Source organism: Callospermophilus lateralis, chromosome 7, assembly GCF_048772815.1.
Source record: "Callospermophilus lateralis isolate mCalLat2 chromosome 7, mCalLat2.hap1, whole genome shotgun sequence".
NCBI lineage: Eukaryota > Metazoa > Chordata > Mammalia > Rodentia > Sciuridae > Callospermophilus > Callospermophilus lateralis.
In genome coordinates, this window is record NC_135311.1 from 53410316 (window position 1) to 53428419 (window position 18104).

At 38.5% G+C, this 18104-nt stretch overlaps 1 protein-coding gene across 2 annotated transcripts in view; it reads right to left on the reverse strand.

Annotated features, from left to right (window-relative positions):
- Nucleotides 1-4425: 4425 nt before the first annotated feature.
- Nucleotides 4426-18104, reverse strand: part of Vav3 (vav guanine nucleotide exchange factor 3) — a 359269-nt gene continuing 345590 nt past the window's right edge. Inside the window, exons 26-28 of one of the 2 annotated variants that reach the window (XM_076861719.1) lie at nucleotides 9382-9465; nucleotides 7202-7353; nucleotides 4426-6572 (exon numbers count right to left, since the gene is read on the reverse strand). In XM_076861719.1, the coding sequence (XP_076717834.1) occupies nucleotides 6531-6572; nucleotides 7202-7353; nucleotides 9382-9465 (278 nt within the window). In that variant the 3' untranslated portion in view covers nucleotides 4426-6530. The remainder of the gene's footprint in view (nucleotides 6573-7201; nucleotides 7354-9381; nucleotides 9466-18104) is intronic. The other variant, XM_076861720.1, reaches the window with a different exon arrangement.

An 18104-nucleotide genomic window follows, 5' to 3' on the forward strand; every position in this document is an offset into this window, starting at 1 on the left:
GAGATGTAAATTTTCAACAGCTACTTCCAAGGCATGTCTGGCTGATGTTTTCATTTTTCTCTGTGTGACTATTGAGATTGAGCCCATTTCTCACAAATCAGGCAAATTGCTCCTCCCCTCCACACTTCCCACTCCCTCTCCCAACACTTTGAGCCTCAAGAGACACATTTCCTAAATGAGAAATGAGCTCCCCTGGAGAGACACTGCTCTCTTATTCATCCTTGTATTCCCTGTAGAGGCTGGCATTGAGTAGGCGTTCAGTAAATATAGATTTAAGAAATCAACAGGAGATTATTTTCTACAAAGAACTGAATTTTAGATTCAGCTAAATTTCCCCAATTAATCCCATGCCCTTCCAATAGGCCATATATTTGGTTTCAATGATCTTTCAATTTACCCAATTGAGGCAGGAATCCACTGGGATGGCCTCCAAACAATCCCTGTCTCATGGTGTTGTACCTTCTTTCCCTTGAAAATGGCTGAACTTAGGAACTGAAGGGATAGAACAGAGCAGAAATGATGGATACTTCAGAGAAAGTTATAGAAAGATAGGCTTTCATCCTGACTGTTCTTGCTCTTTCACTCTTGAATACTTATTTTGGGAAAAGCCAGCTGCCATGTGGTGAGGTGTCCGTGTGGAGAGGTTCACCCACGTGAACTGCAGAGCAGATTCTAACCGCCATGAGCCTTGAGATAACTGTCACCCTGATTGAAGTCTCACGGGAGACTCAGAGCTGAAATTACCCAGAGCATCTGTTCCATGAGCCATGACCCACAGAAACTGTGCAATAATAAATGTTTGTTGTCCTCAGTCACAAAGTTTTGGAGCAATTTGTTATGTAGCAGTAGATAACTGATACATCATGCTCTGGAAGATGCATCACTTGTGCATAATTTTTAAAGTGTTACTAATGTGAAAAGTTAACTACAGACATTTTTTCCACAGGCTAATATACAAAGGGATTTGCCCCCTGACACCTGAGTTAACTTTGTAAATTTGTAAAATTTATTTTTGTGTATAAATTTACAACAGTGGCCAAAATGTAATTTATAAAACTCTTTTGTTTGCTGACTATTTTTCATCAGACAATTTTCTGAAAAATCTTACACATATTTTCTCATTTAAGCTTCATGAAAATCCTCTGAAGTAAAGTGCTCTCAAATCTCCCCATTTGAACTTCAGAAGAGCAAAGGAACTGGCAATGTAAATAATTCTCCCAAGGTTGGACAGCTACTAAGTGGTAAAGCCAGATGGGTTGGTTTTAGGGCTGAACCCTTAACCATTAGTCTGTACCGCATCTTAGACAAAGAGGCAGATCAAGTAGAAGAGTAAAACAAGTCAAAAAGCCTTAAAAACCAGCCCCGGTATGGAAGAGTTACTTAACTAGGACTAGAGATTTTATGACTAAAAAACAAAATGATATCAATCTCTGGTGGATTTTCAGAAGGATTACATAAGATAAATGAGATCATACACAACAAATGCCTAGCATAGTGTCTGGCACATGCCAGTATAAACAAAAAATATGTAAGTGAGAAAAGAAGATAGGCCAGAAATTACTGCTGGGAGAAAAAAAATAAAAAATAACTTTCCCTTTCTGGGAAAGGGTCATTCAGATCACTAGAAAATCCACAAGCATTCCTTGATCAGGCTTCTGAGTCATTAATTAGGTCTGCTGACACATTTCAAGTCTTGCTGACAGCTACAGTGTAAAGGACTATGACCTCACCACATTCTCTCAGGATCCAGAAGCTCCCCAGAATGATTCCCAGGAAAAAGCTTTAGAAGTTGTAGAAATAACTTGATGATCAGATGTATCACAGAGAAACGTAAAAAGCATTTAGTTGTCATGGAGCCAGGACAACTGGGTTTGAATCTTTGCCAGTATTTCGTATCTGCGTGACCTTGGGCAAGCCAGGTCATGAGTTGGACGCTCAGCAATTTTGGATTTCACCTTCTATCTTACCCAGGGCTCCAAGGAAAAGATGCGAAGTGACTTTTCTATGTAGTTTGTTTTGGCACTGAGACCTCTCACCATCTGGCCCTGTGCCTGGGTCATTATTGGTAGTTCCACTGTGCCCAGAAATTCTGGAACTTTCTGGCACAGCCAGAATTTAGTGTGCTTCAAAAGAAGTTTTATTTTGTTTTTCTGTCACTATTTTCCCCAATCTGGTCTAAGCATTGGCACCTAATGAGGTACAGGATCCCTTTTTGACCTCCATCCCGAGACTTATTTGTTACTTAGAATTAGGTGCCTTCCAAAGTCTGCCAGACCAGGCAGGTGCATAACATTTCTAATCAGAGTCAAACCAATCCCAGAAAACACGTTTCAGTGAAAAATGAAGTGACTAATGGACTAAGTCTAAATGATTTGGGGCTGGGTAAAAATTCCATTTTCCTGGTTAAGACCATGTGGAGCTGTTAAATTCACTTCTGAGATTGTTTATGGGTTTGCATATTAATCTTCCTGAATGTATACTTATTACTCTATCTATAATTTGCTGAAAAATCAAACCATGGGTAAAAAATAATACATAATCTCTCAAATATATTCAATATCAAAAGTGTAAGAACATAATTTGGGACCTCAGTACATATTTTATAGTTCATAAAGGAGGGAGAACAACTTTTATTGAGGGCCTACTCTGTGCCAGGTTCAAATATAACTATTATAACACTTATAACTATTCTTGTATTACAGAAAGAAAACTGATGCTCAGAAAAGTCAACAAGTAGAGTTAGGGTTTGAATCCAGGTCTGACTGAGGCTTAAACTCCCCCTTTTCCTATGACACCAAATGGTATTAATTCCTTTCCTAGAAAGGCTAATTTAGAATCTGCAGTTTTTCACCTTAATCTAATAAATAAACCTGATTATGTTTAAGGAATTCAAAAGGATGGCAACTGCCCAAATTGTCAGCAAATCCATCTGACAGTGACAATGATAATGAGGACCAGATGTGGCTCTAAAAGAGCCAGGCACGATCCCACTTGACACATGCTGATCTCCGGTGAGTGTTTCACCAGGCTATGAAGTCAGGGTGATGACAATATTGACTGCTGAGGTCTTGCCTGGCAGAGGTGGGATCTGAACCCTGATAGTGAGTCCAACTTCTGGGATTGTGCTTTCTTTGTCTCTCTATAGCTGTCAAAGAAAGTGGAACAAAGGTCACCTAAAAACCAGCTACCAGCACACGGGAACTACTGGATGGACGACAAAACACAGGAATGTTACAAAGACTGTGCTCCCGTGTTAATGGACAAGTAGAGAGGGACTGTTCCAAGCACAGTGAGCAGTGGTGTGGATGGTGATCCAATCCAAAGTCTAGAAGTCACCGAGATGTTAATATGTGAAAGTGATAAAGACACCAATGGAATTAGCTCCTCAAATAAAAGGAGGGCCGTATGTCAAATCATATCAGAATGAAAAGAGAGGGGATTTTCTGAGCACAGCGTGAGGGTAATTTCAAGCAGAAACTACAATGGAATGGGTCTTTCTTTCTGATCCTTAGAAGAATGTGTACCCACCTCCTTCCTGAGATGGGCAGCCTGCAGGCCTTAGCCCAGGAAGCAGGTCCCCAGTCCTCTGGCTGTTGTCATAATTTCCTATTACAAATACTGAATCAAAAGTGGGGATGGGGAGGGGGGTTGTGTTGAGGCAAAGAGGTAGAGAGCTTGCCTAGCATGCATGAGGCACTGGGTTCGATCCTCAGCACCACACTAAAAAAAAAAAAAAAAAGATATTGTGACCAACTATAACTAAAAAATAAATACTAAAAAGGGGGGAAGGGGCTCAATTTATGAGGCTGGTATCTTTAGGAAATATCTGTCTGGGGTTTTCTTTTAGGGGTAGGAATAGTGTAATAGTCCTTAATTCTACTGATTGTCAATTGTTTAAATCACTATTATCAAATGGTTTCTTTGTGGCTATGTAAGCTAAAAAATAGCTAATCTCTCTCTTGCTCTATTAAGCATGCAGGATAGGGTACTGGTTATTTGGGCTCCAGTTGAAACCCAGCTCTGACATTTAACAGCTGTGTGACCTCAGCTGTGTACCTCAGTTTCCTCATGTGAAAATGGAGATGTTATAGGTTATACCTTCTGGGGTCATTGTAAGTGTACCAAACGACAGCCCTCGGAACAGTGGTGGCATATCATAACTATAGATAGAAGCTATTGGCAATGACTGAGTTTATCTTTCAGCTAACTCACAATTTAGGTGGCAATCTTGAGCTAAACCCAACCAAAATTAGGGCTTGTATTCCCATGTTAATTATGAGATTGGCATATGTGAGTAATGTCATTATTCAATGGAAAGAGTCTCCAACCCTCAAGAAATCAATTTAATTCAAGTAGTAACTATTTATTGTATTGACATATTTACAAAATATTACAAAGTAAAATACCACTCTAATTCACCATATTACACAAGGGCTGCATACAGGCAAGACAAAGTATATGGAAAACACTTACTTCTGTCTTTGGTATTAGAAATCTACACAAATCTGCAGCATTTAAAGTTTCCAATACAAAGTATTAAACAAAGATAAAGTTGTAATCAGTAATGTCATGAAAAGGGGCTTTAATATCCTCTGCTCTGAAACCCCCAGTCCAATGAAATGCAACAGGAAGACCACACACCATTTGTAAAAGCGGAGTCTACTGACTGAAATAAACAACACATGCTACAACACTGTACACAGGAGCATTTCAATTTGTGTGACACTGTGCTCTCCACAATAACATTTGGCTGACAGTAACAGACATAACATTCCCGAGACAAGAGTCACAGGTAAGACTTTATAGAGAAGAAATCCACTCCAAGAGTGCACCTTGGCAGTGTAACTTCACTATACAGAACATTTTGTAAAATACATTTTCATGATAGTTTACACATATACAAAAACTTAACTGGTTTTAGCAAATGATAATTTTTCTAAAACACAATCACAGTTTACATAATTCTGAGGTAAAGGTCTTGAGTCTATCCTAGATGAGAAGACCTAGCCCATGAGGGTCTCTAGATGGGGATGTGTCCACTGAATATCATGTTCTGGCACCTAGTGGATTGGGGGAGAAGGCAAGCTATAGTTACTTCATTTCAGAGAGGATCCAAAATTTCAAAACTCAACGTTCCTAGTTCAGCTCTGTGAAGTTATAATGCTCGAAAACAAATTTTTCCCCCAAACAGGAAACACTCTCCAAATCTTGTCAGAACATGATTTCTACTATGGAGGAAATATTTCATCAGGAAAGGGCCAAGTTAGTGTCTTAATTGCCTCAACTGGGGACTCTGTGCATCCCAGGAAGAACATATTTAGACCCCTCACATAAAAAAGAAGTGCAGGCCTGCTAAAATAAATCCACTTCAAAACTCATCTTCCCACCAGTCAGTACATGTCCAGAAATGCCTGCAGATGGGAAGCCCGTAGAAGCTCAGTGAGCTTCCTTCTGTCCCAGAAATGCATGAAGGACCCAGGTGTGCTTTCCTTCCAAAATCCTCAACAAAGTAGTTTGTGCTATGGTAGAAAAGAAAGTAGTCTTAGAGTGGTTTGTGCTGCTCTAAGAAAATGTGGGAATCAGCAGATATGTTCCAGGTCTTTCCAAGAGGGGAAGAGAAGGCATATGTTATAGATACTGCTGCTATGAAATGATTTACTATAGATTATAGCCCTTGGTCTATTTCTGTAAACAATGCCACCTTACTCAGACTATTGGCAACTATTCATAATATGCCCAGCCAAGATTATTTCATCAAGTCAAGTACTACCCTATGAAGTCGTGAAGGCTGTGAAGATTTAATATGAAGACACTCTCTTTCATGTGCTTTCCCCCGCTTTTTACAAAGACGTCTGCAAATATAATCAAGACATCAAATGAATAATTAAAACCCTTCTGGAATATATTCCTTATGATGCAAACCAGAGCATTTGCCTCATATGTTTATCATGAGTAACATCTGGGGGTAAAAGTGTTTGCTGGGCAATGAGTCACTTGTTGGGCAATTTAAGACAAGTAATTCTGGATCTTTCCAGTAGGCTGGATCCTACCCAAATGGCAGAACTCTAATTTTTCTTCATGCTGAGGAAAGCAAAATTAAAATTCTGCTTCTTTGTGCCATCATAAACCCTGGTGAATGGAAGGTGAGAATGAAGTAAATATGCATTAGGCATTTACTAATGGTAGGTAGGCATTTAATGGTGTCTGACCCAATGAAGTAAAGAGAAACCTGAACCAATATGTTTGCAGGACTCTTTTTAGAAAGAAAAGCTTTTGGCTTTGCCCTGGCCCCTGACAATGACAGACTGGCAGGCTGTTTCTTGCACAGCTCTAGGCAAACCATTAATCTGTCAGTACCAAACATCTTTAGAAATCCCAGCATTAAGACTTAGGAGGGGAGAAGGAGGGAGGATATTGAACAGCCAGAAATTCAGCTTTTTAAACACTTCAGTTAATTCATAATGCTGTGCAGGCTTCTGTTTATCCCTTCTCTGAGATTTCTGGTCCAGGGTCCAGTGCTGGATTGGAATTTATTCATCCTCTTCCACATATGTGGATGGAAACCAGCCCACCTAAAAAAGAAAAGTAACCAACATGATGTTGCATCTGGCATTTCAAAGGATTCTACAAACAGCCCTTCATTTTCATAATACCCCAATTAGACTAGGGTTTTTATGCCCACTATAGGTAAAGATAATGGGTTTAACTGTTCTTAGAAGCCTAATAGATTGAGTGATAAAAACAGCAGAATAAAGTAAGCTTCAACAATGAGTTAGAATCCATTAGCACATATAAAAATATGTAAATTAAGTGTAACACAGGTCTCAAGTACATAATGACTCCTATTTCTGCTGTAGAACTGGGTGTAATGACAGTATCATGTCCCAATCTTTCCAATTGGGATCAGCAGCTCTTACTGATATCTGACTCACCACATTAAAGTACAGGCTCTGTGGCTGAGGTTCTGAAAAGAACTGAAATACTCATTAGCTCCTTTCCTAAACAGGAAGTCCTCCAGCTTGCTGCCACGAACTTTCTTGATGTCACTATGGTATTTATGCAACACTTTTTCAGTAAGGCACGACACTGGTCTCTAGGCCAGTGGTGGGTGGCATGAAGTCTGCCCCACAATGGATGTCCATCATGCCTCCCACTGGTCTGCTTCAGTCAAGGGTACAAGCACTTGAGAGCCACAACTCACCCTGCCGTTCACTTCTCCTCTCCACCAGCCATTTGCACTCATCTTCGTGTAAATCTTCACCACGTCTCCTTTCAACAAGGAGAGTTCTCGCATATCTCTTGCACAGAAGTCATACCGAGCGATGGCGATGCCTAGCACTTTGGGACTTAGTACTGCAAAGGAAATAATGGGAGTCAGAGTGGACATGGGGTGGGTGAGTAGCCATAAGAACCCAATCAGAAGAGTGTGACTGATGCCACCAAAAGCACAGCTGTGACTTCATCACAGCCAGTGGTGGTGGCAGACAAGAGCTTGAAACAGCACAGTGGCTGTTTCAATTCAATCAGCTGTAGGCGAATGCCTTTCATAAGTTTCAATCACTGTTCTGCTTTCACATTCTTTGAATTTTTAAAAACTAATTTTTGGAAAAAAATAAAACTAGCTAGTATTTTGAGTTACTATGTGAAAAAGGAAATTAAAAAAAAACTTTTGTAAAAAGCTATGGTGGTACATTGTCTATTTCTAACTAGAACCTCTAAGGTCAAGCTATATATTTTGTCTAGCATCTACTTTAACTAATTCTCAAATAACTAAAATTTTCACTCTCATGAAAGTCTGTCAAATTGATGTCATTACTTCTAATTAAATAGCATTTGCCCTCCTAACCAAACTTTTTATGTTAAGACTCTTTGGGGATAAACCTAGTTACTGTTTTGTATATAATTTATGTGAGAGTGTGAAAGAAGTTTCATAGAAAGAACACAAATACTGCCTTAAAGAAACCTTTAACTAAAATGTCTAATCAAAAATAAGTTGTCCAGGAATTCAACTCCTGTATTCAGAGATTTTTTTGTTTGATTTAATATTTTTGAGCTCTCCTTTCTCTGAACGGAAAAGTCCATTAAAGCTCCGCATGGTTGGAGTCTCTAGAGTTTCATAACAAGTTTTATATCAACTTCTCCACCTGTTGCTCTTTGGGCTCATAAACTGTTTTCAATTATATGTTCAGTGATTCTGAGAATCACTCATTTGAGATTGGTGGGACTTTATAAATCTTAAATGGTGAAGGAGCTTCAGTGTAAGAGAAAGACTGGGAAGCTCCATCCACCTGTGTGTTTAACGGTTCCCAGTCCCCAGGCAGCCACAGCTATGACCTGTGTTGCCCTGGAAGAGTGTGCCCACTTAGCGACAGGGATCTCTGGCCTATTACTTGTGGCTCTGTAATGACAGAAATGTTTTTAGTCTCCAGGTGTCGATCAAAAGATAAATGAACGGCAATGCTGTAGATTTCAGAACTGTAAAGGGAGTAAAAATGGGTCATTTTATTTTACTGTTCAGGACACAAACCATTTTAATGGTTTTCTTACTGAAAACTGTCCCATTGCCGGGGCACTACTCTTAGAGTCAGTGCACATAAAAACACCCCTGTGATGGAAAAACCCAGTCATCAACTTAACTGTGTGACCTTGCACAGGCCTCTTAACCCCTCTAGGCCACATTTTTCTCATCTATAAAATGAAAGGTTTGTACTAGATGACTTTTAAGGTCTTTCTATTTCAAAACTCTATGATTCTATTGGGACTTACAGGCTAATTTTTTTAAAACCTGTAAGACAATATATTTTACCTAGCCATAATGTTGTCCCTTCAATGTCACATAAATAGCCATTAAACTCTCTAGCTAATGACAGAAATCAAGGCCAAAATGCCTGGGCAGAAACTAAAGAGATGTAGGATTGATAGGCATCCTTTCAAGCAACATGCACTGAATTTTATACTTCTATTTGAAAGTAAAATTATGATTTGGGTTCTTTTTATTTTCTTTGTGGAAATACATAAGCACTGTCTTTTCTCACCTAAAGTTTCTAGTCCTCAAAAAATTATTAATGGTTTTGCAGAATACTTCATCTCCCTTTATACTCCCAGTCCCCATCCCTCTCCCACCACTACCCACAGACACATTATAAAATGTCTCATTGAAATATATGGCATGAGCACACACACGCAAAAACCAGAGAAGTGAAATGTCATGACAAACAATGACTTTATGACAGAGAAGAGTAAAGTGCATGGTGGTAATGGAACTCTAGGGACTGTCTGTGAGGAGATGTATCTATATGAGAAGCCATACACAGAAGTCAAAATATTTTATTTGAAAACAGAAGCAAGCTGGAGAGACATATAAAAGCAGTAAAGCAGTACCTGACCAGAAAGGAGTGGAAGAAGGGGGAACAAAGCTGTAGTCTGGAGGAGTTACAAAAGAAAAGCCACAGAACAAAGAGGGGGCTTAGAGAAAGAAAGAAAAAGAGAGAAGCAAAAGAACATTTAGGAATTGGTTAAAAAAAAACTCAACACAACTATTTTGTTTTCTGTAATCATAAGATAATTATCACATCCAAGTTGCAATATCAAGCTGCGTTTTCACCCATTGCTCTACTCTCACTGTTTCTGAATGAAGAACAAGTCAGACTTTCACATTTTGACATTTTGATTCACAGGAATTCCATTCAGAGTGGTCTATCCTTTAACAGGCAAACACTGCAAACCAATTCCAGGTTGCCACCATTTAACTCCATCCATCCAAGGTTGGTCACAAGGACAGCCTTCTCATTTTGATGTGGTGCCCAATTTCCACTTTGTTACAACAGTAGGAAGGGGATCCCATAAATTCTTGATATAAAATGTATTTCACATCATTACTAGTGTGAATCAGTAGTGTCAATGAAATATGTAGAACCCATGGAAAATTAAGAAAACCACCCAATTTATTAGAAACCACCCTCAACTCACAATCAAGCATGCACATCTCAGGTTATTTTCAAAAGAAGAAAAATGCAATTAGAAATGATAACCACCCTGAATTTTACCATCTCTGGCAAATAAAATACTTATATCCTCCCAATTATAAAAAAAATGTACAGAAAAGTTTTATGCATTTGGATGCTCAAAACTTTTTACTTTACACTCTTAATAATAAGAGCTAACAACCTTTATCAAATGTTTATCAAGTTTTAGATATCATGCTCAATATATTCAGTATTTCATTTAATCACTACAATAGCTCTAGGAGGAAGATATTAATACTATTTTCCCTTTGCATCTGAGCAAATCCGGATTCAAACCCAGGCAGTATGACCCCAGGGTCCATCCTCTTAACTGATGCTGTGCTCTCTGTCTGCACCTTCTCTTCTGTTGTTCCACAGACAAATGCTAATGCCAGGTGCCATTACCATGGACAAGAAAGGCAAGGGTTATAAGCTTCCTCACAATATTTATTCTTGCCTCTTTCATATAATAGATTACTCAATTCAACTATGTTCACCCAGCAGAAGATTGCATTTCCCACTCTCCCTGCATTTTGGTTCAACTGTATGGCCAAGTTCCTGGTCAATGAGATAGACACATAAGTAACAGAAGGTAGCTTCCAGGATCTTTAAAGACAGCAGAAATGCACCCTTATTTTTAGTAATATATTCTACTCTGCTATGTGGCATGTGAAAGCTACCATCTTGGTCTATGAAAAGGAAAGCCTCTCTTTCTGGCTGACAGAGCACATGCTTGAAAGAACCTGAGTTACTAAAGAGTTCCTGGAACAGAGAGACCTGCCCTTCTCTCCTGCCTGGGCTGACTACCACTAGGTTTTTACAGGAAAGAGAAACTATCTATCCTACTCAAGCTGATATTGTTTTGTCTTCCTGTCACCTGTACCTAGACCTAATCTAAACTGTTACAAAAAGTTTTCTGTAACCAAAGATGAGGTAAAAGTGGGCTAAACAAATGCCAAAAAAAAAAAAACCTGGGGAATGAATTTATAAAATCTTCTGCCTCTTTTCAGGAAATGGCTTGACTTTGAGAGTCACAAAATTCTCTAAGAACTAAGTTTCTTGTCAAAAAGAGGTTCTCAGAATCCCTAATAGCAGTAACCTGTTGAAGGGATTAGCAGATCCCCACCAAACAGACTGGCCATGGGAACTGGGGGAGAGTTCAGTCGCTTTTAGAATCACAGATCTTGAAGCCTTCACGTGTACAGGGACACATTCATGACACACATTTCTGTGAATGGTCTCACAAGTTCACTTTGTACTTGCCCCGATGTATCAAGGTTCTTTTCTATTCCATTTGCATGTCCTATACTTTAAAACATGTACATGTGTCGGTATATACCATCACAAGTAATTTTATAAAATGCCCAGTGATGGCTATGTAGTAGAACTGATATCTTTTCACTTTCTTGAGACCATGATACACCCACTGCTAGAGACAGAGAGGATGCCATTTCTAATAAATAGCACACACCTTACTCCATTATTGGCAGAAAATCTGGGGTCAATATTCCTATCTCATGTCTGTGAGAATATAACTCAGAGGGCTGCATTCAACACATTACTCTGGCAGGTATGAGAATCTTTCTCCTTGGAGTGTTTTCTAAGTGTCCATCCTTGATTCCCTCTCTGGGACTACTTCATTCAGAAAGAAGTAAAAAAAGACTACATTTCTCCAAATTTTCTAATGAAGGTAATTTAAAACTACAGTCTGAAATATAAGAAGAGATAAGTTATCTCTAAAAGGGAAAAATGAGAAATCAATAGAAGCACAATTAAGTGTAATTTAAATAATCTCAACAATAGGTAGATAAATTAGATAGATAACCTGTCTATAATCTTAAACTATCTAACTTTCCTGAATATGGGTAATGCTTCACTAAAGGACTTGAATATCTGTTTCAATAACATAATATTAGAGTGCTACCCTTGTCTCTAAGACTCTTATAATTATGTGCATTCATGTCAAGTACCTAGAATTCAAACATTCTTAAATCTGATCGAAAATATTATAATTTCAACTAAATAGTAGTTAGCCTGCATGGTTAAGCTTCTGCGCCTCTGTGGGCTTCATTAAAACATTTCTTTTCCCCCGATGAGTGAAACAGATTCTTGGAAATGCCTTCTGAATCTCCTCTAAATTCCAGTCTGTGACTTTCAATGTTTTCATGGTATTGCATGAAGTAGAGCCATTTTCCTGGATTCAACATGTCTGAAACAAAACTCATCACCTTCTTCCTTGGAGTCTAACTCAACCTCCCATTTTTTTCCTTCCCTCCTTCAATGACTCCATTAAATGACTCCCCTGCACTCTTTTGAACCACCCTTGCACAAAGGACTAAGCTCTTGCTGTGGACTAAGTCAAGTGCCTTCTACCTTTTAATCCTTCACTGATTCTCAGTGCCCCCATTAATTCTAACCTCAGACAAAAGCCCCTCAAGTGGTCTTTTTGTTTTTGACTTTCTTTCCATTTGTTCTAAATTCAGCCTTCCAGATAGTTACCCATAATTGCTAAATTATGAAATTTAAACTCTTGACCTGAACTCCACAACAATTCATAATCTGGCTCCTACTGCCTTTCTAAACAAATCTGCTATAGTTTTCAAACATGAATTCCTTTCACTTATCTCTGCTTCTTACTCCCCCTTGAAGCCCTTAGCTATATTTCCAACCCAGAATTTCTCCATATTTTGGAATACAGGCTCCTGTCCCTGGTCTTAGCTAACCTTAACTTCCCCCTTTCTCAAAAGCCCAGCTCTGGAACCTCCCTGAGCCTTTCTGACCAATTGAGACCATATGTGTCCCCTCTCTGTCCTTTCCTAGATATCTGTTAGACACTTGTACCATGGCACTTCTGGGTTCTATTTTTTAATGACTGCATGTACTCCAGTTTGTATCACCAATTAGACGTTGATTATGGAAGGCAGGGGTCAGTTCTTATATGCTTCTACAACCCCCGCAGGATGGGGACCGGTGCTAAGCAACCAAAGTTGCAGAATGGACAGGAATCTCAGCAGGGTATTTAATTTTGCAAGTTCCTTATGTCTCCTCCTCCTGTTCATTTAGCTCATCTTTTGCTCACTTAACTGCTCAATAAGACTTCCAACAAAGGCTGGCAAAACACAAAGGAAAGTATGTGAAATATATTCAGGTTTTATTCCCCAGGCTTCCTGAGAGCCATAATCTATCAGTGATATTCCTACAATAACTATAATTTTTTCAGAGATGCTGAACAGCTATTAAATACTGTATGTCTCATAGCATTAACCACACTACATGCCTGAGGAATCTTCCTAGGAGTAAAAGGTTAATCAGTTTCTCCTGCCACCCAGCGTATAGCTGTCAGCCAAACATTTTAAGGATTGGTAGGGATGCTTTCTACTTTTCTACACGTGTAGCATGACTTACTGTTGACACTCTTCCTATACGTCAATTTTCACTGCCTTTGGGTCCTTAATTCCCTAGAGATGGAAAAATATTATTTGAATATCTGGCACCTACTGAGACAAGAATAAAAGATAACATGTTTCCCTAGGAAAGTATGGATTTAAATCTAGACATAAGCAATATCAGAATACAGCATTTGATAACATTAACTTGCAATATGTTTTAACTTGTAAAATATATTTATATCTATACTGAGAATATATCCACCTGTCTCTACACAGATATGCAGATGTTCAGTCCCTTCATCAAACTCCTCCTACTTCACCAGGTTCACATCTAACACAAGAATTATTGGTGGGATAGGACTGTAGTTGTAGCTTAGTGGTGGAATGCTTGGCTAGTATGTGTGAGGCACTGGTTTCAATACTCAGCACCACATTAAAATAAAGGTATTCTGTCCATCTACAACTAAAAAATAATTTTATAAAAAGGATCACTGGTAGGTGCATGTCTTGGAATAGAATTAGGAAGAGCCCAGGAACAATGACATTCAAGTGGGAATACTTAGGTGGTTGTCATCTTCTGGACTCTTCATTCACTGCCTAGTATTACAGGTAACCTCCCTACTTGTGCACTATGTTATTTTGGAAACTTCTTGAGAGACTAACTCTTATCTGTATCAAATCCCATGTAGATAATATTAAATTAATATCGAGCCCTTTTTGATTGAAGTACTCACTGGCAAACTGCATGCTTCAGTTAAGAGTCTATTTTCCCTCCATCTTCAAACACTTTCATATTAGCACAGAGGGGGTAAGAACCCAGCTCAGAGAGAACCTGGAGGCAGGGCTCTGGTGATTTCACATATGTGTGACACCTGGCTCTCAACTGGGCTAATGTTCAAAGAGAGTATTATTATCAATTGAGTGGCTCATCATTTAGCGGCTTAATGTTTCAATTAGGAGCTATTAAGAGCACAAATATTATTTATCAACTTTCCAAGTTAAACAAACAAAACCTAAAGTACTAACATTCTCTAGTGGGAATAGAAGTTATCTGTTAAGTAAATAGAGAACAGAAGTCATCAACATAGCCATAACTGATGGGCAAATAATTAGTGGATATTATTCAATTCTAAGATTTGACCAAGAAGAAAAAGTCACAGAATACAGAAGTATGTCAAGTGAATGAAAAAAAAGAATAGGTAAGCAGTAGAATAAAAATATAATAGTGATGATCTCTCATGCCTGTATTTCCATAGTCAAGGCTAACCAAGAATTGCTTTAAAGTATTATGATCTGCCTTGTGAAAATATGCTCAATTTTCAGTAATGTTTGAAATTTGTACAGAGAAGAGGCTGGGCTCAAACAACACTCTTTTTTTTCCAGATCTGACCTATTTTAAAAATTTTTAATATTTAAAATTTTTATTTGTTCTTTTTAGTTTTATATGACAGTGGAATCTATTTTGATATATTTAAAGAAGCCTGGAATACATCTTATTCTGATTAGGATCCTAATCTTGTGGATGTACACGATGTTGAGATTCACTGTGGTGTATCCATACGCATCCATGGGAAATCTATGTCAGATTCATTCCACTGTCTTTCCCATTCCTACCCTCCCTCCCTCCCCTTCGTTCCCCTTTGTCTAATACATGGTCAATCAACATTCTTCCCTAAAATATTGGTTATCAAATGCTAAAGTATTTTTGAAATAACAATTATCCATTACATGTATCAGAGAACTTCAGTTTAAGCATTCACTAATTGTTTGCTGTTAGTTTAGACATGATCCAATATTCAGTTTTTAGATGTAACAAGCATATGTGTTCACAATCACTTAGGTAACAAAAAGCAGTTAGCAAGGCTATCAGGCAACTGGACCAGTCATATTATCAGCACAGTGACCTCCTACATTGGCTGCCCTGCAGTGTCTAGCTTTCTTCCTGAAGACCTGTGCTCCTGTGTGAGATGCTTTGATGAACAGGCCAGGAGGTTCTTTTTGCCAAGACTGTCTACAGATGGCCTAACAGCAGAAAACATGCTGAGAATTTAATGAATGTTTAATTTAAAATTGTGATCCTTACCCTGATTTTATTTAGAGCTCAGGCATGTCTTCTTTTTAAACTCCCAGCAACATTCACAGACATAATATCAAATATCTGCTCCCTTGTTTAGTGTTTATTGTATACTTTATATGTTATCACTAAAATAGGAATAATTCAGATTGGTTTCACTTAATAGAGGGCTGACATCTGGTAAATGGAAAAATATCTATTAATGCGAAATTAAACATAGCAAGTAAAAGTGATGAGTAGGATACTAGGAAAAAATAAACAGTACTTGGTATTCAACACTACACAGTACAAACATATAAAGCTATTAGGAAAATAAAATAAGTACAGTCTTTCCTATTGTTTTGGAAAATTACATCATTTGATATCACTTTGGGATTTCAGATTGTTTATAGGCATATAGTTTGTCAAGATGTGAAACTGATTCTAAATCCATATTCTTTAAAAATGAAAACTACCATTTATTAAATTACTAAGGGAGCAGGATTGTTCTAAGTTAGTAAAGGAGATATAACAAATAAGCAGGACCTCTAACTTCAGAGGAGCTTACAAATTAGTGGGGAGACACACACAGACATTAGAGATATGAAAATAATTCATTTTGAATCAAGAATGCTGTGACTAGACACTAGAATCTGCAGTAGCCCTAAAAATATAACAAAACCCTTCAATCTTTCACTTGCTCCTGTCTAAAACTTGAGAGTCATCCTTGGGTCTTCTCTTATTATGATACCTCTCATCTGATGTGTCATGACACCAGTGGAATCACCTTCAAAAGCTATCACCTAAATGGCTATATGTTGGTCCCAGCCACTGTCACTTCTACCTAGATAGTTACATGAGCCTTCAAAGTGAGACTATGTCTCTCCTTTCCATAAATCCTTCCAATGGATTCCCATTTCAAAGTAAAAGCTAATGTCCCATAGGACCTTACAAGAGCCAGCCTCCCTCACCTCTCAGATCTCCTGCTAGTATTCCTTTGGCTTCTTCTGCTCTGGCAACATCACTCATGTCATATATGCTTCTTCCTTTTGCACTGGCTGGTCTTTCTCTTACTTCCCTGAGTTTTTACTCATAAGCAACCTTTATGACGGGGCCTGCTCTGACATTCTGTAAAAGTCATGGACACATATCACTGTGCCCTGTGATTCAGGTAGAAAACAAGGTTTTACAGGGTGGATTACACGCAAGCAGGGGAGTCAGAGAGTGCACACAACCCCAGAGACTCTCACTGTCCTACTTTTTAGGTTGGGCACAAATGGTCTGCACACACAGCAGTTCAAGTCTCAGCAGCTGGCTCTACATACTGGGAGGGAGTGAGGAATTTATGTGAGCTTGTAACAACAGAAGCTCCCTGGTCATACAAGTGGGCAGGTTAGAAAGGGGCACTCACTGGAGCTGGTGGCTGGTGTCAGCCTGTTGAACAGGTACTGGAGAACTGCTGATCCAGCTCTCTGCTACATAGTCAAAAAGAAGGAAAATGAGCCTCCAGCTTCACTCATCACTTAAATTACTCAACCAGACCAGGTACAATCCTAAGCCATCTCTCTCACACCTGAGCACCATTGTCTTGTTTTCCAGATCATTTCTCAATTTCTAACACTATATAATTATTTTTTAATTTATTTTATGCCTTTCCCACTAGCACATAGCTTCCACAAGGACAAGGAATATTTTTTAAGATATTTTTTCTATCTTTTTTTTTTTTGGTGGCGGGGGGGGGTGGGAGTACTTGGAATTGAACCCAGGAACACTGGGGTACATCCAGAGTCCTTTTTCTTATTTTTTGAGAAAGAGTCTCACTAAGTTGCTGAGGCTGGCCTCAAACTTGCATCCCTCCTGCCTCAGCCTCCCAAATCACTGGAATTACAGGTGTGAACTACCTCACCTGGCTAAGGCAGGGAATTAAGTGTGTTCTGTTTACTGCAGTGTATCCCTAGCAATCTGAATAGTGCTTAGTCTGATGTAGGCTCTTGATAAAGATCTGTTGAATGGTGAATGTAGGGACCTCTGGAGGGAGTTATTTGTGAGCAAGTATAACTAAAGAGATGAGGAAATTGTTTGGTTAATTCAAGTGTGTGAAACTGTGTCCTTTGAGGAAGAAAGATAAGAGAAAGGGGGAAATTAACTGGGAAAGATTGAGTTTTGAAAAGGGAAAAGTTTGAGCCAACAAGTCTTGCAATCTTGAAATTTTGGGGCTCAGTTCTAACAAACTGGAGTGTATCCATAGAAGTGTGGCCAGGATGGTAAGAGATTTGACAATCATTTATATTATAAGGGATTAAATAATAGGAAGGAAAGGAGAGGATAAGGGAGGGGAAGGGAAGGGAGGGAAAGAAAGAAACAAGCAAAGAGCATAACTGATGACAGTTCACCATGGCGCAGAAAAGCAAATTTCTTTTTAATATATTTTATTTCATAGTATATTTTTAGGTTATCTGGGTAGGGTGAGAATATAGTATAATTCATTTTGAACTACGGTTAAGTAGCCTTAGTAAGCCAAATTCAGGAGCAATATAGGACAAAAAAATCATGTTCAAAAAATAACTGAACACATTTATTTTTTTTGGAAAGACAGGTTTCCTTTTTTTTTCTTTTCTTTTTTAGTTGTAGTTGGACACAATACCCTTTTTTTTTTTT